General features: G+C 54.0%; 1 protein-coding gene across 2 annotated transcripts; it reads right to left on the bottom strand.

The window, feature by feature from the left end:
* Positions 1-371: 371 nt before the first annotated feature.
* On the bottom strand, positions 372-25,650 carry THOC5 (THO complex subunit 5). Of its 2 annotated transcripts, none has more exons than XM_067550251.1 (20): positions 25,609-25,650; positions 23,606-23,716; positions 22,669-22,812; positions 21,208-21,321; positions 19,972-20,069; positions 19,174-19,320; positions 16,131-16,245; positions 15,340-15,472; positions 12,783-12,860; positions 12,234-12,274; positions 9,170-9,269; positions 7,744-7,852; positions 5,722-5,823; positions 5,154-5,250; positions 4,486-4,600; positions 3,564-3,667; positions 3,331-3,418; positions 2,174-2,289; positions 1,484-1,674; positions 372-633 (listed from the first exon to the last, which is right to left on the bottom strand). In XM_067550251.1, the coding sequence occupies exons 2-20, from the start codon at positions 23,699-23,701 to the stop codon at positions 570-572; spliced, it is 2,052 nt and encodes a 683-aa protein (XP_067406352.1). In that variant the 5' UTR covers positions 23,702-23,716; positions 25,609-25,650; the 3' UTR covers positions 372-569. The 2 variants fall into 2 exon arrangements, with proteins under 2 accessions (XP_067406352.1, XP_067406353.1); XM_067550252.1 differs by lacking the exon at positions 25,609-25,650 and adding an exon at positions 25,499-25,564.
* Between the last annotated feature and the right edge of the window lie 1,584 nt (positions 25,651-27,234).

Genomic DNA, 27,234 nt, shown 5'->3' with positions numbered 1-27,234 from the left:
AAAAGAGCTGCTTCAAGGCATCAAGTGCTGGTGCAGGAGGATCAAAGTCCTCTCCTGGGCCCAGCAGAAGGGCAGGACAGAGGGGCAATGGGGTGGGTGAAAAGGCCCCCATGGGCATGGAGAACGAGAAGGGAATGACAGTCCAATGACATCCCCTGCGCTAGGGACACAGACATGTAGGAGCCTGGGAGCTGCCACTCAGCACGGGCTGTTCTCTGAGCCAGGCCCTGGGGACAGCTGCCGGGGCCCCTTTCAGGAAGCTGTGAGCAGAGCTCCTCCAACGGACACCTCCAGCAACGATCCAGCCGTGCCCCAGCCAGACCCACCCACCGGGTGCAAGTGACGTTCACACACGTGGATCAGAGGCAGACTTGTCTCCATCTAGAATTTAATATGTTTGAAAACCCCTGCCAACAAGACAGCAGAATGAGTGCGCTGCGTGGAGGGGCCGGACAGGGCTCCTGCGGGGACGAGGCTGCCCCCCGAGCAGCTGCGAGTAACGGTCGCAGGGAGAGTCGGGTGCTGGGGGAGGAGAGCGGTTGGAAGCAGGAGAATTCCCGGGGACGGAGTCAGCGGTGACTGAAGAACCCCTGAGGATGGTTGTACTTGAACGGTTTCATCCGGCTGGGCCCCCTGGAAGGGAAAAGGCGGGAACGGGGAGGTTAGGATGCCGCATGTCCCAGGCCTTTCGGTGAGGGGGATCTCCTGACTGGGGGGCAGTGGAAACACCCCATTTGGAGTCACTGCTGCATGGAGCTTCACAGCCTCCTTCCAAGGGCCATTTGCCCCAGTGCAAAACTGCCAGGCCACCTTGGCTCAACGGCAGGTGCTGGCCAGGGATCTGCAGGGCAGGGCAGGACGGTGCAGTGGGAGAGGGCTCGGGTGGAGGCTGGGACTGAGACTGGGACCGCAGCGCTAGATGGGGGACTTGCCCAGCGATGGCGATTGGTGAGCGTCAGTCCAGTGCACGGAGAAAGGGACGAAAGGCGAGAGGCACCTGCCAGCGCAGGAGAACCTGCTTGTCAGCGTGAGGTGTGTGGTGGATTCAGCAGGAGACCCCCCAGCTGGGGGGAAGCTTCGGCCTTGGTGCAGGACAGACGATGGGACGCACAGTGTAAGGCCATGGGGCCAGGCCGGCAGGTGTGGATGAGCCCATGGCAGACTCCTGGCCAAGGAGCAGCTGCCGTCTATGCTGTACCATGGCAGAGAGCAGGGGGCAGCTACCAGCACACTGAGATGCTCCGAGTGCTAGGAGGGAGGCGTCTGCAGAGCTGCACACTCAAGGCAACAGTGCAGCTCTCTAAACCACCTCATTAGACAGCCTTTGATTCACTTCATATTAATCATTTACCTCCCTGGCGTCTCCCCCATGGCGTCATGCTGGCCAGAGAGCTACGTCTGGTCCCTGTGTGCATCTGGACTGCTGATCCAGGCAGCCCTCTGCCCCTCCTGAAGGCCTCCTGGCAACGGGCAGGGCCCTTACCTGACCAGACGCAGGCACATCTTCTCCTGGGGGAACTCCTTGGGCCCTTCCACACTGGTGTCGTGGGACTCGGTTTCCAGGTAGACGTCCAGCACGACGCACAAGCGCTGCAGCTGATTGGTTAGCAGCTGGTAGCCAGGCCGTGGCCCGCAGAGCTCCCTGTAGCACACGTTGACCTCACTCTCCATGGCCTGCAAGAGCCAGTGGGTTGGGTCAGTCCCGCAGGGAACTCTGGCCAGATAATCACTTGTTACTCTCCCCTGCCTACGTTACGGACGTTGTCAGCTCCAGGGACCCCGAGCTGCTGCAGGAACCTCCCTCTTGAAGCAGGTAGTTGTGGTGAGAGGGGCTGGCTCGACACGCCCTGGGAACCCAAGGCCTGTCTGTTTATCCCCCCGCAGGCTGGCACCGTTTCTACCCATGTGCTTCAGCCAGGCCACCTCCAAAAGGCGAGAGCGGAGTTCAGACTCCACAGTCCATTCACCCCTGGCCTCTGCCGAACCTGCTGATTACACTGTGCCCACCAGTCCCTAGGCACTGCCCTGAGACCAGCGCCCTCCACGGCCAGCGAGCGGCCAGCACACAGCAGCGGCCCTGGCGTTGCAAACCACACCAGCTCTGACCCAGTGAGAGAGGACTCCTCCAAGCCGCATCGTTCCCTGACCCCTCTTCCCGCTCCCCGCAGCTTACCCGAATGTTGTCGTCATTGCTATTGGTTTTCTCCCCTTTCCAGGTCAGACACAGGCTAACGATGGGTGGCATGGAGGAGTAGCCCGGGTTCAGCACAACAGCTGCCTGGAGCTTGGCTAGACGTGGAAGGAAGAGTTCTAGGATCACACACCACCTATGAACCTCCCCGCTCCTCGGGGAAGCACACGGCCCCTGCACGGCTCTCTCGGGCTCCAGCTCTCAAGCCAATGGGAAGCTCCCTGCCCCTCTCATCCAGTTTGGCTTGTTTCCGGCGCAGCGGATCTGCTTTTCTGACTCTGTAGGCTGACGGCCTGGGCCAGACTGTCTTTCCCAGCCAGCTACTGACAGAGAGCACCAGGGCATTCTGCAGAGTGACTGCATGGGCGCATGTCCTGGAGGCACCGATGGAAAGCAAGGCAGTCTCTTATGGGAGAGCCAGGGTGCAGGCCGAGTCAGGGAGGAGGGACGCTAGCTTGCCTGGCTCCCAGGTGGCAGACTGAAGCTGTGCACTGGCCCAAGGCAAAGCCTGGAAGGGCCCACGCCAGTCACTGACAGGAGGAAGAACGGGTCCAGTCCAATACCAGGGGACAGCTGTCCCCAAAGACTGAGACCCACCAATTTAGAGTGTCCTGAAAGCTGCTAACACCTGCTCCAGATGTTTCCCCTCTCCAGCCCTTCGAGGGGAGTGGGCCCAACACCCCAGCACGGACGGCAGCTCTGTCCGTCCTTCCGACCGCGAGGAGAAGCACTGAAGCAGTCGCTACAGCCAGACAGCGCCTCTCGTCCCTCGGCCTGCGAGATTCTTCCTCTCACCACACTCAGTCTACAGCCACCCGGAGCTCCCGCACTGAGCACGATCCCCATTAGAAGTGCCTGTCTCAGTCCCCTCAGTACCGATGTCGTGGGGACAACACTCGCAACCCCCCGGCTGGCTGCACGTCAAGCGCATGCGCCTCCGGATGCCTAGACACTCAGTGATGTCTCAGCCTGTCGAGGACAATCAGCATGTGCTAGTGCCTCCTCCGGCCTTGTGGGGCGCAGATCCCACCGCAGAACAGCCGGAACCAGGATGCTCTGACTGCGTCTGAGGGGACAAAGGAGGCCACACGTGGCTCGCCCTGGGAGCCTGAGACTGGAGGAGGGGGAAACGCACCCACCTGTCCCTCTTTCCACCAGCGCCATGTAATAGAGGTGAGTGTCTTCAGCCAAGCCAGCCTCCACGACGTCTTTAGTGTAGGACAGCTCCTGCAGGGGAGACGGCCGGGAAGGGGGATAAACAAAACCGTGTGCTTGGCCCTGCAGCGCGGGCGCCGAGCACGGTGACGCGCCGGGTTACTGCTCTGCGTCTGCAAGGAGTGGAGCCGGTCCCTTGCTCCAGTGCTGCACCTACCAGGTAATCCTCATAGGGAAGCGCGGCCCACTTCACCAAGCGCGACACGACCTTGGAAGGGAAGAGATGCTGGCACTCACTGGAGACTGGCACGATGCCATGCTCTGAAACCAACGACAAAGCCGGCTGAACAGCACGGAAAACCCACAGGCAGGATCCAGCCCCACTAACGTTGTCTGGGACGACCGAGACAGAATGGGGGTCAGTAGCAGCTCAGGTGAATTCAAAATTGAAGGCCAGGGGCCTCTCTAATTTCGGTTGATGTCCATAGACACTGACTAGAGGGGTGCGCTGAGCACATCTGAACCTCGCCAACCTGTGCCGTGATCCCACCAGAGCCCCTAGGCTGGGCGGCGTTGGGGCAGGTCTGCACGTGGACGGGGGAAACTTCAGCATAGTGCAGGCCGTGCTGCGAGCGGTTCAGCTCCCTCCATGTGTCGAACTGTCCCAGCCTGGTGTTAGAGGGCAGAGCAAAAGCAGCCCACAGGATCCAGCCCAGCTACCGGGGGGAGACCGAGGGGGAGCAAAGCCTGCCTGATGCATTAGCAGTAAAACTGCCAGCTCCTCCCTGTCTGCAGAGCCTTCCCGGCGGGTGACAGTGCCAAAGGCAGAAAGAACAGCTGGAGTTTCCGCAGCCAGGTGGAACATGCAGCACTGGCCAGTCAGACCCATCTTCCATGGGGCATGCGGGCCTTTTCATCTGGCCGTCGGGAGAGACTCACAGGGCCATTGCGAGCACAGCTCCACAACAGGGAGGGTCAGAGACAATCGCTGCCAGGACCAGTCGTGCTCTCCTGCTCTGAAAGCAGGACCCGCGCACTTTGTCTGCAGGGAGGACGAGGGAGCATGTGTGGTCCCTCCGAGGGCCAATGCCCTATGCTCAGGGAGGAGGGAGTCCGCTGGGAGGATGTGGGGTCCTTACCAAGTGAAGCAAACTGCTTGTGGAGAGCCAGGCGGGACTGCAGCCTCGTCCTGAGCAGCTTCATAGTCATCTCCATGTGGCTGGCACTCAGCGAGTTATCGGCGCTCACCGTGTGCTGCAGACAGGAAGGGCTGTGATCGACGGAGCCTGGATTTCCCTCCTCCCCCACGAGCAGGGGCCGACAGCCAGTTGTACTGGAGTCCTTTGACCGTAGCATTCCACGGTACAAGGCACCCTGGGAAAATACGTTTCCCTCTGGGAGCAAAGGCTTGAAATGCAGCTCGGCTGACTCCCTGGGACAGGCCCAGCCCCCTCTGTCTCGTCCGCCTGCAGGGCAGTATCGCGCACTGGGAAGTGGAGCTAGATTTAGCTCTCACCAACCTAACAAGGCTGGGCCATGGCAGAGCCGGACTGTGGAAATACCAGCCTGGCCCCCCCAATTCAGCCCTAAAGGCGAGGCCAGACCCCTGGGCTCAGGAACGACTGCCATGCGACACAGCCGCGGCCACCAGCACTGGCTGCACCAGGGCTTTGGAGCTTAGAAGAACGGCAGCCGACGGCTTGAGACCCCAAGTGAGAGACCCAGGGGTGACAACAGCCTGGCAGGGCCTCAGGAAACACCTTCCATCACTAGGCCTTTGCTTGCCAGCGGCATGCCTCTGCCATACCTGAGGCTGATCTTTGGGGAAATGCAGACCACCCAGCTTCTGCACCCACACGTAGGGGTGCCCCAGCTCCGCCACATAATCATTCAGGGTCAGGATGCTAAGGAGACAAGAGGAAAATATCACAGTGCCACGTAGGATGGAGAGGGGGTTTCCCCTCCGGTGCGTGTGAACCAGACCAGCAGACGGACCATCTCCATCGGCAGCCTCCCCCACCCCCCTGCTCCCCCAACCAACAGTACGACTCTGGGGGCTCCTGATGCAGCCACGCACAACCAATCGGGCAGGCATTTGCGTCCCGAACTCCAGGTATCCACATTCTTTTCCCAGCTAAACAAGACTTCCATTACGTACGAGCCACCACCTTGCCCAGCCGGTCTGGAAGAAGCAGCCCTGTCCTTACTGGAGGGTACTGCCATATAGAGAAAGCTGCACCCCAGCGCACACTGGAGGGATAAGCCCTTCCGGCTCCCACACCGTGATGGGAAAGGCACGAGCACCCCGGTATCCTGCTCTACGCTGCCCTGCCTGCTGGTGCTGGACAGGACAAACTGCCGTGCAGCCGACTCACCCGACTTTATCAAACTGGAACTGGTTGGCTGGATTTGGAGTTCTCTTCCCGTGATCGCCAGGATACAGGCAGTTCAGAAGGGAGCCTGGGGACAGCAGGTCTCTGGGGGGAGGGGAGGCCACAGTTAGCCAGTTTCCAAAATGCCAGTGCTTAGGGACCATTAAGAGCAGAGTTTCCTGGCCATGGACGAAGCGCATCACAAACAGGGCCCCACAGCCACAGATTTCACCCACTGAATCTCCTTTTCCTGGAAGCTGTCTGCCCCCGCCTGGCTGTAGCTGACTTGGAAAACACGACCTGAGTGTAACCCAACGGTCTGATGTGCTGAGTTTGTGGGAGCCTGGAACCACAGCTGAGAGGGTTGAGCTATGTCAAGCCCTCCGAATGGGTGACTCGGAAACCGAACGACGGGCAATCTGTGGCCTCTTGAAAACAAACTGCAGGGTCGGTGTAAAATAACCGGCTGCGGATCACCCAGCAGACAAGAGGTGCAGCTGGCTGATCACCCCAGGCACGGTCACATTTCGTGCAATGGAAACCTTCGTTTTCAAGGTGTCTGCACTCGCCACAGAACCTGCACCATGCCCCAGGGGTCTAAGGCTGCTGCTGCAGAACAGAGACTTGCTGCAAAGCACATGGGGCGCTGGGATGGGGGGCAAGCTGGCGAGGGCCAGCTGCATGGGACAAAGGACCCAGCTGGGAGAGTTGCAGGCAGCCCGGTGCCAACTGCAACTCCAGCAGAGGAAGTGTTTGCCGCACAGGAACGCATCTCTCAGGCTAGCGGGGAGAAGGAAGTGAGCCCCCGCCCTCCTCCCCCCACACACACACTGGCCAGCGGGGGGGGGCCCTGCTGTGTGTGAGCACTGCCATCCCCCCGAGCCAGTGATGGGGAGCACCACCACGCAGCAAACCCCACCCCCACACACACCGGCCAGCGAAGGGGGGCACCCCTCCTCCCCACACATGGCTGGCAAGGGGGCAGTGCCATGGAGGACACTCTCCGAGCGAGGAGACCTGTCCACTGCCCTGAGGAAGCGCACGCTACGAGGTGCCCAGACAAGCAGCCCCCACTTCCCGTCTCACCCCGGAGCTCCTTCTGCACTGGGCATTTTCTGCTGAATTCATGTCCAGGGCAGGTTTCTGCAGCTGCAGTTTCAGCCCAGTTCTCCCATTGATCAGACTAGGATGGGTCTGGGCGTGCTGGAGACGGGGCATTACCCACTGCCAGGTGAGCCACACAGCAAGAAGGTGGAGGAGAGAGCCAGACACAGGCGTGGGGAAGGGAAGAAACTATTCATCTGCAAGATGGTAATTAAATGCGACAAGCAGATGAGATGCCCAGCTCCTCCTCTGCCTGGACGCGAACTTATTGATCCGGGCCCGCTGGCTGCGGCAGCAGACACATTCGGCACGCCAAGGGGAGAAGATTTCACTCCAACACATGCCGGTTATTTTCCCAGCGAGCAAACCCACATGACCATCTCCCTTTCCCCTGATCTCTCTGTCTCACTGCAGATTAGAGAAGGGTTCTGTCTCTGTAACAACAACTCAGTCCCCCCCCCAGGATTGGAGCCGAGTGCGTCACCATGGCAGCTGGCCGACAGGGGGGCGTGGGACGGGGCCCCCTTGCTGAAGGGAAGGTCGCTGCACGAGCAATGCGACATCTACAGCTCTCCCTGCTGGAAGCCTCATCCCCCTCTGCCTGACCCAGGCCCGCAGAGATAAAGGCTCGTGGGCTGCCCAAGCCGAGGCAGAAGGAGAAACGCAGGCAGCTTTTCAGCTGAAAGCAGCTGGTAACATGGAAGCAGGGGAAGGGTCTCTCACAACAGCTCTCCCCTCTCGGCCCGACGCTGCTCTTTAGAGGTCAGGGAAGAGAAGCCCTGCTAACCGCTCTGCTGTGCTCAAAGCCATTCAAGCTCTGTCACTTGGAGCCAGCAGCTCTTCTGCGGTGAGAGATCAGTGCCAGACAAATTCCAACCCCAACGCAGGGACTGGGAACAAAATCAGCCTTGACTGGCTTACCCAGCGCTGATGGGGGTGGTCATCTCTGCAGCAGTGGTCACCTTGGTTTTCACAGTCATGACATTGAGGTTCATCAGGTAGAAGAAGATGAGGTGGAGCACGCTATCGTCTGCGCAGAGACATCGGTGATGGGCATGGGGAAGAAAAGTGATTTGTGGGGATGAAGGAGCAGGGCAGAGAAGAAAGGAAGACGACAATCAATAGGAGCAGAACCCCATGAATGCTTTCACTGGTTTGTGTGGCTGCTGGCTCTGACTGGCCAGAGTTAGACGCTGACACCAAATGGGAGAGAACCATGTACAAATCTAAGCTAGAAAGATAAGGGAGGCAGTGACCCAGGTGAACTGACGTGCAGGGGGAGTTCTGGGAGGCAGCATGCAATAACCCACCCTAGGATCTGGCTAGGCCACTGGGGTTAACACCCCTTCTCAAACTAGATGTGCTGGGGTCCTGAACAAGCAGGGGTGGGCCACGCTTTGGTTCTAGGTCTCTTCTGAAAGACTGTCTGGTCCCCTGGCCTAAGACCAGAGCACTGGACCAATACTGACTCAAAGCCAAGCGCACCCCTTGCTGAACTACCGGCACCCCTTTTCCTTGGAGCTTTCCCATCAAGTGCTGACACAGCCTGATCCTGCTTGGCTGGTGGGACGGGATAAAATCCACAAACTGCTACTGGGGAATCCCACAACACGTGGCCCCGCCCTGGCCAACAGGACAAGCACTGCCATGTCTGGAAATGGCACAGACGAGCCCTTTGAAATGCCTGCGCCAGCACATCCGCTGTCCTGTGCTAGGGTGTCCCAACTGCAGGGCGAGGCTCCCAAGAGGTGGTCCTGGCAAATGGGAGAGTAACCCAGGGTGGCGGAAGCTCCCAAATTCTGGCATCGCAGGGAGCCACGCTCATGCAAAGGAGTCTCTGTTGGAGGAGGCAGAGCCGAGCGTTTCCACGGGAGTCTGGGAGCGCAGAGGCCAAGGGGCAGAGCCTGAGGGCCTTGAGTTTTGCCCCAACAGTTCTATGTTCCGAGGCAACAGATAAAACTCGGATCTCTCTGTGCCCGAGAGCAGCGAGGAGAACAGAACAGAAGAGGGACGAGTGAGGAACAAACGCCCTGGCCCGTACAGAGGGCATGAGAATACCACACAGTGGGAAGCCAGGCACATTTCTCTCTGCAGCACAGCTGCTTTGGCAACACCACCAATCCCACAGCTCGGGAATTCCAGAGGGTCACCAAGAACTGATGCAGGGTGTGGGGGGAAGAGGGGCACCTCTTGTGTGACACATCCCCCAGCTACGTGGAAAGGCGGATCTTTGACACTCAACTCTTGGGGCCGCATTCTGATCTTACGGGCGCTGGCGTAAATCCAGTGGCTCAGCTGAAGTCAACGGATTTACGCTGAGATCAGAACCTGACTCAGGCCCTCATACCTTTGCACTTGAGGTCTATGGTAACAGACAGTGGGTGTCTCTTCAGCATCTCCTTGCGCTTGTCGTCCAGCTGCACCCCCAGCGTGGGGCGGCGACGCTTCTGCAGCAGGGGAGAGCAGAATCACAGCACCTGAAAACACAGCACACGCTTTCCACCCACACCCCTCCTTGTCCCTGGCGATATGCTCTGCACTGGCAAATGGGACAAGCACAACAATGCTTTGTGCTTACCCCGTACGTTAGTTAGAACTACTCCATGTAGCATCCAGGTGCTGGGTAGGGAATTTACAGACGGGGAGACTGAGGCACAGAGCTGTGACTTGCCAAGTCCAGAAAAGGCAATTGGGGTCAGATCTCAAGATGTGCTGAGTCCTCTCTCTGATATCATCTGCATGCCTGACTGCCCCTACCCCGTGTGCACCTTCTCCTGCAGCACTGAGCCCTGAGCCCCGCCAGAGCCACCTATGAGCAATGCTTGGCACACACACAGCCCCGTCCTAGGATGGGATTTTCAAAGGCACTTAAGGCAGTTTGGTGGCTCAGCCACCACGGCCTTTGAAAACAGAGCCGTTAAAAGGCTCTGCAGACATTAACCCTCGCATTCCCTTCTGGGGAGCTGTGACTAAGGGAGAAGTTTGGTAATATGTTGATTATTCCTATGGGTGCCTCAGTTTCCCCCTGTGCTTTGCATTGCTATGCATGGAGTATAAAGGGTTAAAAAGATGCTCTTGGGGCACAGGCGGGGATATGAGGTGTTAGGTCACCTAGCTGTCTGGGGTGTGAATGGGTTGTTTGGGACTGGCTGAAACTGACCCATATCAATGAAGGATCCAGAAAGGCAATGGGAACCCCAATGGGCAGGATATTCACACCTAGCAACCAACAGCCACGATTCTCCTCCCCCCTCCACAGGGAAGGGCCGAACAAAGACCTCAAGCTGGAGAACAAAGGGGAAAGGTGTCAGATGACTGGGTTAAGAGCTGGCCTTTGGAGAGACAGACAGACCCACTCAGGCTATGTACACACTGAAGGGGCGATAGATTTATCGGATCGATTGTGCAGCAGTGAAGACACACTCAATTGATCTGGAAGTCGATCTAATAAAACCACTTCCCCAAAAAGCGTAGCGCTGCGTCAGCAGGAACGCATTTTCCATCGGCGCAGTGCAGTGGAGACGGCGCACTAAGGGGAAGTTTGGAAGTCGACAGGAGTTATGCAAACTACTCTGTGTAGCTTGTATAACTCCCGTCGACTGCCGCTGAATTTCACCGGCAGGGTAGACCAGGCCACACACACTGGGGTCTAAGGAGAAAGGGACAGATAAGCAGCGCTGGTGCGAGAAGCAAAGATTAGGATACTCGCCAGGGCAGATAAAAATTTTTTTTAATGTTTTTCTTGGTTTTTTAGAATCAGATAGTATTTAAATCAGATGGTTTTTATTTTGTTATTCAAATGATAGTAAGTTTTTTTTTTGTTTTTTTTTTTAAAGTAATGAACAAAAATGAGAAGTGAAATCCATTAGTTTTAAAAGTCTGAAGGACAGCCCAAGTGACATAGGAAACTGTCTTATTTTCATGAGATTTAATAAGTGAGTAGGAACTTGTGCCTATGTGAAAGTGACTGGAGCTTATTTGAAAATTTTCCCAGGCTGACCTGAAATAATCAGTTTAATTCTACATTTAATTGACTACAGTTTGACTAATTTAATTGACTAAAGTTAATCCCTGTTTAGTTGTAAATGTGAAACATGTTTTGATAAGAGAAGTTTATGTATCCAAAACACTGAAAGGTTGGTTTGTTTAATAAAAATAAATCTTATAAATACTGTTTTGTGTGTTTAATTAAATACTGGTTACCATCCTAATGCAGCTTGACACAAATCATGAGCCAAAACTAGTAAATAAGCAATATACCATTCACCATTTTCTACCATACTAAAATGTAATAATAATCTGAAAATATTAAGATATATAATTACTTTAATAAATTTATATAGTTAGTTTATCCCCCTAGGTAGCAAAAAGATATACAAAATCTAGTGTAAAGGCTCTATTTAGTTGTAAATCAACATATTTTAATGGTTATATGAACCAATGAAATTGTATCTTTCTTTATAAAATCACTGAAGTACAAATGGAAAAGCTGATTACAATCAGTGATGTAAATGAGGTTTTCCTCTTAGCGATTTAAATCATGGTTCACAGGCTACGTCTTCACTGACGGCGGCAAATTCATCGCTGTTAGATCGACTTATCTAGATCAACTGAGCGGTCACTGAAGACCTGCTCAGTCGATCCAGAAATCGACGTATTAAGACCACCTTCTCAAGTGGCATAGCGCTGCGTCGTCGGGAATGCGGTTCCTGTTGGCGCAGTGCAGTGAAGATGGCGCGCTGAAGAGAAGTCGACGGGAGTTACACAAGTTTTGTGCGTAGTTTGTGTAACTCCGGTCGACTGCCGCCGAATCTCGGAGGTAAGTGAAGACAAGCCCACAGTGTGGATTTACATCGCCTTGATTTAAAACAATCCACACGCACACCCCCAGGCTAACCAAAGGACTTCCTGATTCTGCAGGCCAGGTGCCTAATAAATTGTTTCCTTCTTTTGGAAAGGCTGCCTGGCATCCTTGCAAATACTCTAGAGTCCAGGATAACCCTCATGCAGGAGTCTGTCTTGGCCGGATTTGCTGCAGGAAGCCACGGAAAGAGACAGGGACTGCTGGTGCCTAAAGGCCCAGTTTGGGGTAGTGGTGGCACATTAAAGGGGTCACTCTCTAGGGACTGGTTGCTCGCTGGGCATAGAGCAGACTCTGTGATCAGTGACAGGAGGCATCGTTGTTCCTGTTTTACAGATGGGCGTGTTGAGGTGCAGAGAACTGACTTGCTCAAGGTCACATGTCAGATCAGTGGCAGAGCAAGGAAGAGAACCCCCAACCACACTCGGTCCCCCCGCCCCCCAGCTCTATCCAACACTGCGCTGGCAGACCCAGAAGCAGGCTCGCCCACGCGAGGCGATGTTAGAGCATGCCCCAGAATGGCAATACTGCCGCCGTGCTAGTCCCTTACCGTCGTCTGCTCCTCTTCGGCATCGGAATCGCTCTCGTCATCTGCATGTTCAAAGAGAGGGATAAGCAAGAGCCATGCAAAGGAAGCCATGAGACACTCTCCAAACAGCGCAGTGGGAGGGAGGCACCCTGGCACCACATGCACCAAGGACCCACTGTCCCTGCATTGCAGTGTTATTCCTAGAAGCACCAGCCCTGCCTGGGGAGACACTGGTGAAACACAAACGGGCACTTAGCAGAGCTGAGCCCTCGACACATTACCTGCCTTTTGGTCCTTTTCCAGCCCTACGTTATTGAGATCCCCCATGCCGGAGGGACTCTTGCTAACAGTCGTCCGCGCTGGACCCCTCCTGCTTTCAGCTGGTCTCTCCGGGAGGGGGAGTCGGGTGTGGTGGAGGTGCTACGGCTGTTTAAGCAGTCACTGCACAGTATGAGCTACAGAGCTGTGTCAGCCCGGCCAAGGAACTGCTTTGCTCCTCAGATCCTTTCGCCACCATCCCACCTTTATCAGCTTCCAGCTCCCAGACTGGGACACCAAGCCGAAACCTACCTTGGGAGTCCTCTGGTGGCTTGTAGAGGGCTTTGGCTTCTTCCACACTCCCTTCAATTGCCACGGCCAGCTTCTTATCTGTGGAAGGCAAAGGGCCATTCAGCATCTCTCGAGGTGGGACACTCGACGGGAAGGCTATGGAGAGGCATCGAGCTTGGAAGCAAGGATGCCAAAGAGCTCGTCAAGTTACTTCTGTAGCCTCTTCCCCACTCATAAAGGGAGATTCAGGGCCTGGTGGGCAGCTGATCTGAATCTGCAGCATCACAAACTGTGCTGCTGAGATGCAGGACATTTTGTTTGTAGTTGTGGTGAGATCAGCCTCCCAAACAATGCTCTGCGCCTCTCCACAGGTGCACCAGCAGGAATGACACAGACACTCAAGTGACATCGTGGTGTGAGGGGGAGCACAAATTTCCCACTCCGATTATTGTTTCACATGGTTAAAGGTTTTACTTCATCAAGTACATTACCCCCCATCGATAAGCCCTGTTCCCAAAATGTAGGTATCCCCTACACCAGGGCAAAACACCAGCTGGGTTGTGATCCTGCTGTAACTGGATTTTGTGCAATGCAACAGGCTCATTGCTGCAGCAGGTAAGTGCATCTGGGCTGAAGAGCTCAAAATGAGCCATTGCAAGAAAAAAGAGGAGCTGGAGATGAAAGCTGGCCAGAAGCGTTTGGGATGCACATCTCTGCATGTCAGCAGTTCAAATGAGTAAGTAGAAAGAACAATTCAAAACTGATCAAAAGGACATTCTTTTCCACACAACATTTTATCAGACTGTGGAACTCATTGCCACTGGAAGTCGTTGAGGCCAAGAACTCGGCAAGAGTCAAAAAAAGGACGGGGCATGTACATGGGTAACAAGAATCACCAGTTACATGAATGATGACATCGGGTGCTTCAGGACATAACTATTTGAGAGCCGAATGAGACCTAATATGGAGGCACATTATCCCACATCTGCTACTGCAGGGTTCTTACACCTTCCTCGGAAGCATCTGGTGCTGGCCACTCTTGGAGACAGGGCTAGATGGGCCTCAGGTCCAATCTAGTCTGGCAATCCCTAATTAGTCTCAGCCCCAGGAGCTCAGCTGTGGGATTGATTCAGGGTTTTCCAGGGTGCTCATCACCAGAGTATCCAAGCACTGCACAGAGCATTAGATCTGCACAGAGAGGGCCACTGAGGATACGCTGGGGATCCACAATGTGCCCTGCTGGGCTCTAGGAAGCTCTACCTGGGATGGGGATTTGGTTATTTTACAAATAACCTTCTGATGCCAAGGGGGCTTCTGGCAGGTCTCAGACACAAGAAAGGAAAGGTACGGTCCCCCTGCCTAAGGACTGGGAGGAGAGTTTCATGTTAGCTAATGGGGTGGGCCAGTAAAAGGACAGGAAGGAGGGAGAGGGAGGAAAAGAAGTGCTAGCCCGTTGCTGTGTGTGTGGAGAGGCAGATGGCAGTTGAACAGGCCTCAGCGACAGCGAATTTGCCAGGCAGGGAAGGGGGCCCTTGAACTCTGGCAGATGAAGTTACAGGAGCGCACGGAGCTCCCGTCAGTGCAGAGGGCATTAGCCTGGGCTCGCCTGGGAGCTGCCCATCCATGTGCTTTGACAGAGGACTTGCGGGGTTGGATCACCTCCTCACTGCACGCGAGCCAAGCCATGTCAATGTCAAGGCTCTGCCCTGGACCAGGTCTCCCTGACAAGAATTATGGTCTCCAGGAGCTGACCCCCACCATACACAGTGAGCAGGAAGGCCTGGTCTGCACTTCAAACGTAGGTCGACACAGATACTCGTTCTGGGGCGTGAAATATCCAGTACAGACACAGCTAGGCTGACAGAAGAATGCTTCCATCAAGCTAGTTACCATTCTTGCAGCGCTGGTTTCCTGCCCCAATGGAAAACCCATTAGGTCAGCTGCATCTCCCACAGGGTTATGCCTGCATAGCTGCACCCACAGAGTTGTGCTGCCATTGTCCCACCAGCGCAGACACGGCCTTTGACACACCCTTCCTGAACAGTCCTGGATCACGGCAGCCCAACAGACAGAAGTATGGAGTGCTACCCCCATCCCACGCGGGCTGTTCACATATCTGAGCCAGGATGCTGGCTTTAAAGCCGGCACTGGTGCAGTGTCCACAATCCCTGGTGACCTTGAGTGGGGCGCACCAGGGATGGAGGGGGCAGAGGTTTGAAAAAAAGCTCTCACAGCAATTCTTCCAGGGGAGGGGGAGAGGGATTCAGCAACAAAGGAATTAGGTTCTCAAATGATGCTGCTTCCTCAGGCTGGCTCCCCGGCTGTGGCTGTGCCCAGGCAGGCCCTGAGAGCGGCAGCAGGGGCGGAGCTACGCAGGGGCACATGGAAGCGGCGGAGGCAGAGTGGATCGGATGAAGCAGAGTCGTCCGCGAGTCTCACAGCAGCAGGTTTTTCTGCAGGCAGCTGTGAAATTTGGCCCCATGAAGGACGGACTCCCCCGCTCCCCTTCAGATCACAGCTTTCAATGACACAGACAAAGGCTGTCTTAGCACGCTCCTCCTCTGCCACTGATACTCACCACACGCTTGACCATAGGCATTGGCTTGGACAAAGAGAACGTAGAGAGGTGGTGGCAAGTGTCTAGCTGTCTCGTACTGCTTGTGCGCCTGGTCGAAAGGCATGAAGAGATACTCCTGGACAGGGAGGGAAGCCTGGAGGGACACAATCACACACACACTGTTGGCACTGGAATTGTTTGCATACTGCCCAGTCGCTCAGCAGTCTGTACTCTCTGCTGCAGAGCGGGAGACCTGGCACCCGTGCCAGGGGCATACACGGCCCATTGGGCAGCAGTCAGCAGGAGTAACTCTGATGGACTCCACAGGGAAGCTCAGCTCTCCTTAGCGAGAGGCCTACTGGCTCTGCAGATGGAAGAGAACCCACATCCTTCTCCTGCTCTTCCCAGCCAAGTCTGATGCAAGGGAATGAAGCCACGGATTGCTCTCCACGGACGGTCCCATTTAACAAGTCTTCTGCCAGCACCTCGGCAGGGGCCTCCGCACAAGCAATGAGTTTCGACAGGAAACCCTCGCCCCACGAGGGCTGGGAAGTGCAGGAAAAGCAGCAGGGAGCAGTTCCAACACTGCCAAACAGCCTCACCCCCATGCTCCCAGTGCCCTGAACGTCCCTGTTAGGGGATATAGCCAGCCTGTCACCAAGCGCTCCACCTCCCACAACTGAGGGCTACAGGGCAGCACAAGCCAGGCCAGCACAGAGGACTCTGATCCACCTAGTAGGAACACACAGCGTCTCACTGCAAGCAGCCAGTCTCCAGGCAAAGAGGAGGGTAGGATTAAGCCCAGGAAGTACCTGCATGATGCTGTTAAGCCGGGGCTGGAGGCTGCTCAGATATTCCTTCTTCACTTCTATCTCCTTCAGGATCTTCTCCTTGTTGGCCAGACACTCCTTATACTTCTGTGCCAGCCTGCAGAAGAGAAAGGCAGTTACAGTAACACGTTCACAGATCAGAATCCCTGCTTCCTGTTGGTGCATTTCTAAACCTCAGGACCCAGGCCTCCTGATTCCATGCCAGGGGCTTCTGAACCGAGATTGGCCAGTCTATGCTTTCAAGTCAGCTTCAGAGCCTGTCTCAGTCAATATCTGACCTTGCTGTCACCTCTGAAGTGATGTGATAAATGAAGAGTTCATTAAAACCCAAGGGAAAGGGAAGACAGACAGCAAGAAACTTAGCAGAGCAGGAAAACTAGGAAAGTTGAAAAGAACTCTGAAGAGAGTTCAAGAGAGTGTGAAACTGCTAAGAGGTGGGATCTCTGCACGGGTCTTCTCAGAGTCGAGTGCCTGTGGAAGCAGCCCAAAGTGGCTGGTAAAGTTCATTTCAGACTGGCTGGTCCCTTCTGGCCTTGGAATTTATGAAAATAAAACTGAGGAGAAGCTACTTGAGAAGCCTGAAGAGTAAAAGTGCCATTTAGTAAACGCAGCAACATACTTCAAGTGCTGCTCTACTCTAAGAAGTGATGACAGACGAACGTCTCCTCCTTACTCACCAGATCTACTCCCGTGTCAGAGTCTCACCTGCTGACTTTAGCAACAAAGGACATTCATTCTGATTTGTTGCATCTATTAGCCCCCAGAGCCAAAACAGCAACAGGAGAGTCTTTTCCATCTTGTGCTGTTGTCAGAAGCATTTTTGTTTTTTAATTTTTATTAAGTGCCTATCAGCAATAGCTGTGCAAATCCCTGGAAGACAGTGAGGTTTCACATATCACTGACGGACTTATTTGGCCTAAAGATCCTTTCCTCTTGACTCTCAGAGCCCAAAAGGTGAAAAAAATACCCCATTTTTAATTGCAAACTGAGGATTATTGCTGCTCAGAAAATGGTTCTTACCCCCTGTGATTTTTTTTCTCATCAAAACATGGAATGCCTGAAAATTAAAATATTTTGTTTTGGAAATGCCACCGCAGTGCCTAATGGGGGTTGTAGTTTGGGTGCCTGATGCTTCCATTCTGCTCTATTCAGGCTCCTTGATTGGACTACATCTCCCATGATGCACCACGATCTCTCCTCTTGAAGAGGGAGGGCTGCATCATAGTAGTTGCAGGGCCACTTTGCACCATGACAGATGAAGTCCAGCTGGGGGCCTGGCCCCTACAGAAGAATGGAAGCATGAGGCAGCCAAACGACAACTCCCATTACACACCGCGCTGGCATTTCAGAAGCAAAATATTTCAGATTTTCACCCAAAACAAATCCAAGTTTCCCACGAAAAGCCAGCATTTTTGTGAAAAATTCTGTTTTGTCAAAAACCCGATTTTCCTTTGGAACAAGTTTGGACAGAAAGGATGAGGCTGTTTGAAATGGAACTTCTAAGACAAACATGGAACCCGCAATGCCAGCTTTACAGAGACCCTCACTGAGGATTACAGCTTTATATATACAGCACAGCCATAAATATCACAGGGTGTCATGGGAGGGGGAGACTGACTGGATATCGGCAGAAACGGAAAAACCACAGAGCTCCCATTCCGAAGAGTTATAGAAATAAAACCTACTTTTAAGCTAGTTCAAGAGACTACATCCCACAACATTAGAGTTGCCATGTAAGGAGAAAGAGACCATGAACACTGTAGGCACTATGGTTAGGATTTGCATAGGTGACTAGTGATTTAACCACACAACTTCCATTCACTTTTATGGGAAAATCTCACCCCAGCTCTTTGCTTTTCAGACAGTTTCCAATGTGCAGATATTTTTAATGGGACACTAAAGCAATCCTTTGGCAGGATGCTCCTCCTGAAGTTACCTATTGATTGATGATTTAGGATTGATGATGGCTGGGGCCCTGTTAATAACCCTTTGGAATGCAGCAACGGACAAAAACCGGACAAAGAATTGCATGCTCTCAGCTCCCCCCAGTGGTACATCTAATGTGCGCAATTAGCACAAATTCACAGCCATGGACTTGCCAGGAGTTCTTTATGCCAGGCCAAGCGTCATGCATCTCTTCTTTCCATCAAGGTTTGCTGTCTGATCAACCACACCAAAAAGCCTAAGGCAATCCCCCGTCTAGTGCAGGATCACGCGCCAGTTCCACAGCCAGTCTCCTGGACACAGACGCACAGCTGCTCAGACCTATGCACGGCCACCACAGCCCACTCCTTGCTACAAGAACCAGCCACCAGAGTCACTGATGCTGACAAGTGGCCCTAGTTAAAAAGCCCGGTTCTACATGGGGCTGCCGGAATCAACGACGTCAGAGTTATAGTCATCATAACATACACCTCCCCTTCCTTTGAATTTGAGGGAATGGGAATTAGAGTTGCTGGCTAGGCATCCCTCACACTCATCTGAAAGTTCTGATGCTTTCAAAATGCAGAATTACACTCTTCACAGCTTACTCCAGTGAAACAAGGGATGCTGCTCCTCTGGAGAGAAACCAGGGCCCAGCTCTGGCTCCCTTGAATTAGTCACACGAAAGAAGGCTCCCTGAACTGAGAAACAGGATCAAGATACTGTTAGAAATAAACTAGAAACTACTGTGTGGTAGAAACAGTTCTGAGAGCCAGGCCCATCTATGGTACAAAGGGATCAGCCATTTGTCCTTCTGTAGCTAGTGTAAATTCACTGTGTAGCGTTGCTTTGTTGTTACTAAAACAGCGAGAGTTCTGTGGCACCTTAAAGACTAACAAATGTATCTGGGCATAAGCTTTTGTGGGCAGAAACCCACTTCATCGGCTGTTGTTACTGTTTCATTTAGTGACTGACAAGTATAATACACAAAGTTATTTTAAAAGAGCATGCCCCTGGGCTGTGATATATACACCAGCAAACGCTTGGTGCCAGGTAGAGACAGAGCTGATCTGAATGCTGGTCAGATGGTCGGCTGGCTCACCTTTTGCGCTGCTCCAGCTCCCAGTCAAGGCGGGCCAGGGTCTGTTGGTGGGGCTCGTTGAGGGTGATGTCGGGCTTGCTGATTTCTGGAGGAGCCTCTTTGTAAAACTCATCCACACTCACTAGCTCAATCTCCTCGTGTTTTGACCTGCAGAGTGGGAGGAGGGATCAGTCTCGGGAATCCCCGTGCAAGGTGATCCATCACCAGCGATCTCACAACAACAGCATGCACTGTTTGTTTCTCAGTTTGGAGACCACTTTGCAACATGAGTTACTATGGTCCGGGAGAGCAAAATGGCAACAGTTCCTGTTGAGTATCTGGTTTGTATCTGAACAGGACCATGCCTTTCCTGGGTATTGGCAACGTCTTCCCACACGGGTGTGTGTCCTGGAACTTACTGAGGAGTCAGCCTAGGGACAGCTCAGAGACTTGACTGTGGAAGACTCAGCTCTGGAATAACTATACTGTAGCAGTTCTGTTAACCATTTTAGAGGCTGATCCAAAGAAAACTCCCTTAGACCAGCACGATCCCTATAAAAAACCGCACAGTATTTATCCGGAATGTCCTTCTGACTCTTCCCTATGCATCAACATCTCCTTCCATTCACCTAGAAACCTCCAGGATACCACATCACATGCCAGATTCTCAGCCTAATATGGTGGCATTCCAGATCCTCACAATCCTACAGTAACTGTCCTTAGACAGTTGTGAGTCTCGGCACCATATCCTCCCTAAGCCCCGTTGCTTCTGCCACGTGCAACCCAAGTTCCAGCCTCCTCCTCCCTTGCTGCACTCACTTAAACTCCAGGCATTTGGTGATCTCCTTCTGCAGATGCATCACCTCGTACAGCAGGTTCTGGAGTTGCAGGTGATAGGCATCTACTTTCTGCTTTGCCTGAAAGAAGAATGTGATCAGATGAACGTAAAAGACACAGTGCAGATAAAGCCAGAATTAATAGAGCAATGTGCCCAACAGACGGCCAGAGAGACGGCTGCCATTTGGAGATGGCAGATTTTAAGGGGTGGTGATAGTGAAACCCAGCAGACATCATGGACATGACTGGCACCCCACCACCAACCTGTATAAAATGGTCTTGAGCTCATTATTAGTGAGAAGATCAGGGCATGAGCGGTGAGAACCAAATCAAATTTGATGTGAGATACTATCAAGATGACAATTACTGGTGCTATGGTAATGGTGCATTAGAAATAACCAGAGAGAAGATTCTGATCCATACAGAAATCTGGAATCTGAATAAGCAACTTGATTCTCCACATTAAAAATAAAAAAAGAATTGTATTTAAACTTCACGGCAGGAGCAAGGGACAGGCCATGCCATGTTCTGGGGAAGTGGCTGCAGTGATCAGCAGCAACACAGCTTCTTAGCTCACTCCGTGTGTGAGTAAAACTAGATAAGACCACGAGTAAAGGTTTTTCTGAAACACCCATCACTGTGTCTCTCTCCCCCTCGCTGTGAGTGATCTGATTGTACTGACACAGACGCTTCCAAGCAGGATCTCCAGATAGAATAGGAGGAAGAAAATGCAGTGCAGCACAGACTGGTACTTGAGAGCCCTGGGGTCTATAACCAGCTCTGCTGAGTAAACTGGGGCCCATCATTTCTCCCTCCCATACCATGGAGGTAAATGGGGGATACTCACTTCCTTTGTAAAGTGCTTTGAGATCTAGCAAGGCAAAGTTCTATACAAGAGTTAGGCACTATTTTCTTCTCAGCCCTGCTACATATCAGAACAATAGCAGCTTCTTGACTGGTAAGTCATGGCTGCGACATTAAGAGTGTGATGCTGCTTCGTCATTCATTACAGCTATTAGAGTATCTGCTTCACTGCAATGGAGTTTCCCTGGAAGCCTCTAACTCCGAGACCAGGGGATCTAACCCAGTGTGCACTAAAGTACTAGACAGTCACTCCTCCCTGCCCCCCAGAGTCCTGAGAGGCAAGGATTATACTGCCTCCTTAACCCCTCTGCCATTCCAGGTAATATCCCTTTCAGGCTCTGGCCTCCACTGTACCTCATGGGTTTGATCTCTCCCCTTCTTTAGTCGAATATGAGCCAAGCGGTTGAGTTTCTTCAGGGTCATGAAGTGCATGCAGCTCTGGATCCGCCGCTCTTCTATCGCGCCAGCCTGAAGGGTTGAAAGGAGAGCTGGGGTAAAGGACGTTTACTTACTAGTAACTGTTGTTTGAGTGGATTGTTACTGCGAGTGGGGGAAATACAGTACACCCTCGCTATAACCAATTCCTGCGGATCCAAACCATCTGTTCGGTATAGCTGCCACCAGGGCCCTGGGCCAGAGGAGCTCTCTGCCCCCGCCCACTCGAGGTGGGATCCAGGGGCGAGGTCCGCTATAGCCCACGGTTCACTATTGTGAAGGGCGTTACAGCAAGGGTGCACTGTCACTAGAACAAGCAGGGATCTGCAGAGACTGGAAATAAGGTGTACTTTTTTGACAGTGAGGGTAATTAACCACTGGAACAACTGACCAAGGTTTGGGTGGATCACTGACGTTTTTTAAATCAATATTGGATGTTTTTCGAAAAACTCTGCTCTAGGAATTATTTTGGGGCAGTTCTCTGGCCTGGGCAATACAAGAGATGAGACTGGATGATCACAATGGTCCCTTCTGGGCTTGGAATCTATGACAATTCTCAAAGGAGAAACACTGGTTAATATCTCTAGGACCTCCCAGGGCTCCATACACTTCCAGGCTCCCTGGAAATAAACATGTAGGTTTTCCCCCCACTTTCATTCCTTAGTCTGGGAAGGGGTCAGAATCACAAGATTCCTCATAGGCTTAATACAGGTCTCACTCAGGATGCAGGTTTCATGACTTCCTTCCCTGGGATTTAACCCTTTCAGAGGCCAAGTGTGTTTACACTTTGGTTTAATCTTCCAACAAGCCTGACTATTACCAGGTGGATCTACCTTATCCTGAAGGTGCACAGACTTCAGCCAATGACTTGCACCCATCTCTCGATTGTCTGAGACGTAGTGACAGCCCTGGCTGAAGTCCTCCACACAGCCACAGAACAGGCACAGCACGGGCAGTCACACTGCGAGCTCTCCCCAAACTATATTCCAACTCTGATCTGATGTGACCATCCCAGCGGGGCAAGCGGTAAATTCCATCTCCAGGCTCTTCACTCTCTAACAAAGGTCAGTAGAGTCACCTTGCTTTGTGAACACTTGCCTAGTAGGAACTAGAATGAGACCCACCAACTCTTTCCACATGGGCCCCCAACAGGCAGCAGGCCGGGGTAACTAATAACCAGGGCTGGATTCACTCCCTGGTAAATGGCTTCCTGTCCCCATACCACTCTCCTGAGCTGTTCTGCTGAGACTGTAATAAATGCCTTCCCCCTTTGTGCATCTCACCAGGATGCCACACAGATTTCAAACCTCTGCTTTCTTAGAGCAGCAAAAGAGTATTTAAAAATGCTGAGCTGAAAGAACTCTAGGGGCTTCTTCTTACGCTGTCTTTGCTGCCTTTGCTCTTCAGATCCTGGATTTCTGCCATGAGCCTCTGAAGCTCTTGGCATGTTTGCTTGTAGAGTTCATAGTCTTTGCTGGGATCGCGGAGTTCCACCTCCGCCTCTTCACTGTAATATTTCACATCCTGCAAAAAGCCAGAAAGAGAGAGAGGCACTTAACCCTACAACTCATCCCCCTGCCCTTCTCTGAAAAGGCCCTGTGCAAACAGCATCGTGGCACCTCTCATCCTGACAATCCCTCCATTCCAGGTTTAAAGCAGCTTTCTGCATCGCAAGAAGATCTGACTGACTGCTGGTGCGGCAAACTCCACAGGGGATCTAAAAGTCTGGCAAGTTTATCCTGTCTCTTACACTGTCACAAGAAATCAGCATCAGTTCCCATCCTGCACTGGAACTAGTTGGACAATCAAGAGAGGGAAAAGAGCAGAGAGTGAAGTTCTTTTAATTAGCAGAGAGGTTGGAAGACAGTTGTTTAGTGCTAGGCTCCAGTTTAGTTGTCACCCACACCCATCCCCCCCTCAATCTTTTCAGGGCTTCTTTAAACATCCCCAAGACCTTTTTGGGGCCCAGGGCAATCATGAGACACGGCGATAAAATTACTCTCAGAGCACAAGGTGCAAACTCTGGCTCCCAGTGTCATAAGCCTTCTTTTCTCAGACCACTGGCCATTGCCACTGGCAGCAGGTTCATTAAAGCCAATGGTAAAATTCCCATTGACTTCAATAGGAGTAGAGTAAGGCCAACTCAGTGCTTTTGAAAAGCTCAGCCTTATAACACAGTGTACGTCCAGGGTGATATTCTTCTGATGTCAAGAGCTTCCAGAACAAAGCACTGAGCTGAGCAGAGCATTCCAGCCAGCTCTACCAGCGTCTGATCTGCAGGCAGAATTGTCACAGGTTTACAACCATACTACCCTACCTGGTCAGTCTCAGCCCTGCTCCGCTTGGTCTCCTGCGGTGCCCCATCGGTGCGGATGACCTTGGGTTTCCTCTTCTTGCTTGTGTCAGACGACATTTCTTATTTCACAGGCTGTGGATCAGGGGAGGAAGACAAAACCAGCTTGTCTCCAAAGGAAAGCCCCTCAGTTCCTTTGGAACAAACTGGAGCTGCTGTCAGAGCACTAGTATTCCACCGGGAGGGTAACCCAACCCCTCCTGCCCTATCCTAGTCATTACAACTCTTGTGCTGATCATCTCCATCTCAATTCTGGCCTCCTCAAATCAGCATCAACCCCCTCAAAGTGCACCTGCTAAAATGAGATTCCTCAGGCAATCTGCCCACATCCCTGAGTCCCGTCACTGCCTCCCCATTTCAGTGTCAAACCTCCCATGCTCACCACTGAGGCCCTCCATCACTCTGCCTCATCTGCTTAGCCCACCTAGCCTCATCCCATCATATCTCTGCCCCAAGAATGCTTCAATGCCTCGCGTGTCTGCTTTTCCCACAGCCATCTCTGTGCTCTTTTCCATGCCATCTCTTACACATGAAAACCCTCCCAGCTGTGTCTTGTCAAGCCATTGCCCTGTCCTCATTCAAATCCCTCCGCCTCATTGCAAACAAGAAACAGCCCCAAATTTAACCTAGCCACCAAGGCATGTACAAATTCAAGCCAACCGCTTGATCTAATTGCTGCGAGAGCCTCGTCCGCTCCCTGACATCCATTACTCCAACTCTTGGGCACATCATAGCTAACATGATATCGTTAGCTCTTTGGGGTGGGGTCCTTGTCCGTCCGTTTGTCCCATAAAGAACTCAGCACACTGGTGGGTGCTGCAGATATCATCATCATCATCTGAATCATCATCGCAGGGGGTGGGGGTGGGAACCGCAACCTGGCTCCCACTCCTTGTCTCTGCCCTGGGGGTTCACTCAGCCAGCAGCCCCCCGAACCAAGACGGTAACCCACAGGCCGTCCCACGGTAACCCACAGGCCGTACCTCCTCCTGGTGTGGGACCGAGCACACGGGTACAGGGGTCAGGCCCCTGCTAGTGGCCATGGGCGTGAGGCTGGGGCCAGCCTGGGAGAGCCTCTGTGCAGCATGCGCAGGCCTGGCCTGGCCTGGCCATGCCCCGCCCCGCGGAGCCGAACGCGGGCACAGTGCCGGGGACGGGAGAGCGGCAGCGAGCACAGGCTGCCCCAGCACAGGGCCCCACAACCTCATAAGGGGACCCGGCCCGAAACACAGCTGGGGAGAGGGGCCCTGTCACACTGGCTCACACCGCCCCCCAACCGGACACACGGACCTGCCCCCCTCACCGCCCTGCCCCCAACCGGACACACGGACCTGCCCCCTCACCGCCCCGCCCCCCAACCGGACACACGGACCTGCCCCCCTCACCGCCCTGCCCCCAACAGGACACACGGACCTGCCCCCCTCACCGCCCTGCCCCCAACCGGACACACGGACCTGCCCCCCTCACCGCCCTGCCCCCAACCGGACACACGGACCTGCCCCCCTCACCGCCCTGCCCCCAACCGGACACACGGACCTGCCCCCCTCACCGCCCTGCCCCCAACCGGACACACGGACCTGCCCCCTCACCGCCCCGCCCCGCCCTGCCCCCAACTGGACACACGGACCTGCCCCCTCACCGCCCCGCCCCGCCCCCCAACCGGACACACGGACCTGCCCCCTCACCGCCCCGCCCCGCCCCCCACCGGACACACGGACCTGCCCCCCTCACCGCCCCGCCCTGCCCCCCACCGGACACACGGCCCCGCCCTGCCCCCTACCGGACACACGGACCTGCCCCCTCACCGCCCCCCACCGGACACACGGCCCCGCCCTGCCCCCCACCGGACACACGGACCTGCTCCCCATCACCCCGCCGGACACACGGACCTGGACGCCCCACCCGCACTGCGGATGGAGGGGCTCCGCGCGCCCGGCCCTCCCCGCCCCGCTGCCCCGGGCTCTCACCGGCTCCCGACTCGCCGCCCCGCGCGGATCCCGCGGAAGTGCTGCCGGGGCAGGGGCGGGTCAGCGAGGCTAGAGCGCCCCGTCCCCGCGCTGGCGCGCCCTCTGCTGGCCGCGGCGGAGCTGGTGCAGACACGCTGAGTTGACGCCGGGCTCCGCGCACCCCGCTGGAGCCGCTGCCGCCGGCGGCCGGAGATGCGCAGCTCGCCGCCCCCCATCTGCGGGTGGCTCCCCCGGGCAGGGGATGGCGCCTCCTCGCCTCTGGGGAGCCTGCGGGCGCGGTGGGACATGCCTCAGGGCAGCCCTGAGCGTAAAGCCCCGACAACCACTGCCTCTTCCCCTGCAGCGAGAGAGCGCCCCTGTGCTTGTCCACACTAGCCCCAGGGGAACCACGCCCACAGCAGATCGAACACAGTTTGCTCTCGCAGTGTAGACAGGACCAAGCCCTTGTTTTAACCAAGGCTGAAGCATGCTGCTGTCCTGGCCGCTCTGCAACTCTGCACCTGGCTACAATCAGGGCGGGGGGCTACGGGCCTGTAAAGAAGTCCCCAGGCAGAATAGTTTTGACAAGACAGATGGGGCCTTAGGTTGGCTAGGGAGGGGGAAGATCACCAGGGCAGGCGGCCTGCGACACGTCGGGGTCACCGGTGTGGTACTCGGTGTGTTGGTCACCAGTGTTTATCAGCGTAGGCTGCGTGCGTGTGTCCCTGTGTAGATGCTGTCCCAGCTCTGCGCAGGAAACTGAGATGGCTCTCACGATCGAATGAATCGACACGCCCACGGATTAGCTGAGTAACGAAGGCGCCCAAGCCGGGTTTATTGCGTGCGGCACAATGAGAAATGACTTACAGTGTATCTCTGGGTCAGTTTCGTATAGGCGGCGTTACAATGGTCTCGGCCCAACGGCGGGATTTTCCGTTATCCCTTAGACCGGACACCGGTATTCCCTCTGACATCCTCTTTTATACACTGCTACATACACTTTCGGTCTGCCCCCTTTCACGTAGGTAGTTGCCACCCTCCTGACGTAGTCTAATACCACCTTTTTCCGTTGATTGGCTGATTTGGGCACCGCCACTCCATGTATCATTTCTACCCATCAAAGTGTCATTTCAGAGAGTTAGTATCTTGGTACCTCTTATACCCACTACATATTTTAGTAATATTTTGGCAGTCTTACAACCTTGCCGAATCAGCACTTTCCTATACCAGTCTCAGTTAACTTGAGTGACCCCTTATACTTCTGTTCACTCGGCTTTTTCCATTTAGGCCTTAGCCTGTTTTACAGGCCTTAAGCTCTCACTTCTTACTACAGCTAGAAGCACAGGACCTGGCTTTTGTTCTTGATGCTGCTGCTGATACACTGCACATTTCCCCACCCTGTGCCTCAGTTTCCCCATCTGTAAAATGGAGATGATACCTTCTGCTGGCTGAACGGCTTAATTCATTAACATCTGTAAGACTCCATGAGAGAGGAGTTGCACAGGGAACACGTAGAAGCAGGTACTTGATATGCAGACCCTACACATTAGCACTGATATCACATTCCTTCTACCTGTCAGACCCTGGCACATTTAGTTCTGTCTTTGAGCCCCCATGGATTTCTCCATAAAGGGGCTGATTGACTTT

This window comes from Emydura macquarii, unplaced genomic scaffold, assembly GCF_026122565.2.
Source record: "Emydura macquarii macquarii isolate MOO-44397 ecotype Brisbane River unplaced genomic scaffold, CSIRO-AGI_Emac_v2 contig_1254, whole genome shotgun sequence".
Taxonomy (NCBI): domain Eukaryota; kingdom Metazoa; phylum Chordata; order Testudines; family Chelidae; genus Emydura; species Emydura macquarii.
This window is presented reverse-complemented; position numbering and strand designations above follow the sequence as displayed.

What these genes read in the sequence shown, in the direction of transcription:
- THOC5 (XM_067550251.1), bottom strand. Translation starts at nt 23,701, where the DNA reads ATGTCGTCTGACACAAGCAAGAAGAGGAAACCCAAGGTCATCCGCACC. An exon ending in CATAGACCTCAAGTGCAAAG is followed by an intron (nt 7,853 to 9,169) that starts GTATGAGGGCCT and finishes GTCTCTGCGCAG; the next exon opens with ACGATAGCGTGCTCCACCTC. An exon ending in TTCCAGTTTGATAAAGTCGG is followed by an intron (nt 5,251 to 5,721) that starts GTGAGTCGGCTG and finishes TTGTCTCCTTAG; the next exon opens with CATCCTGACCCTGAATGATT.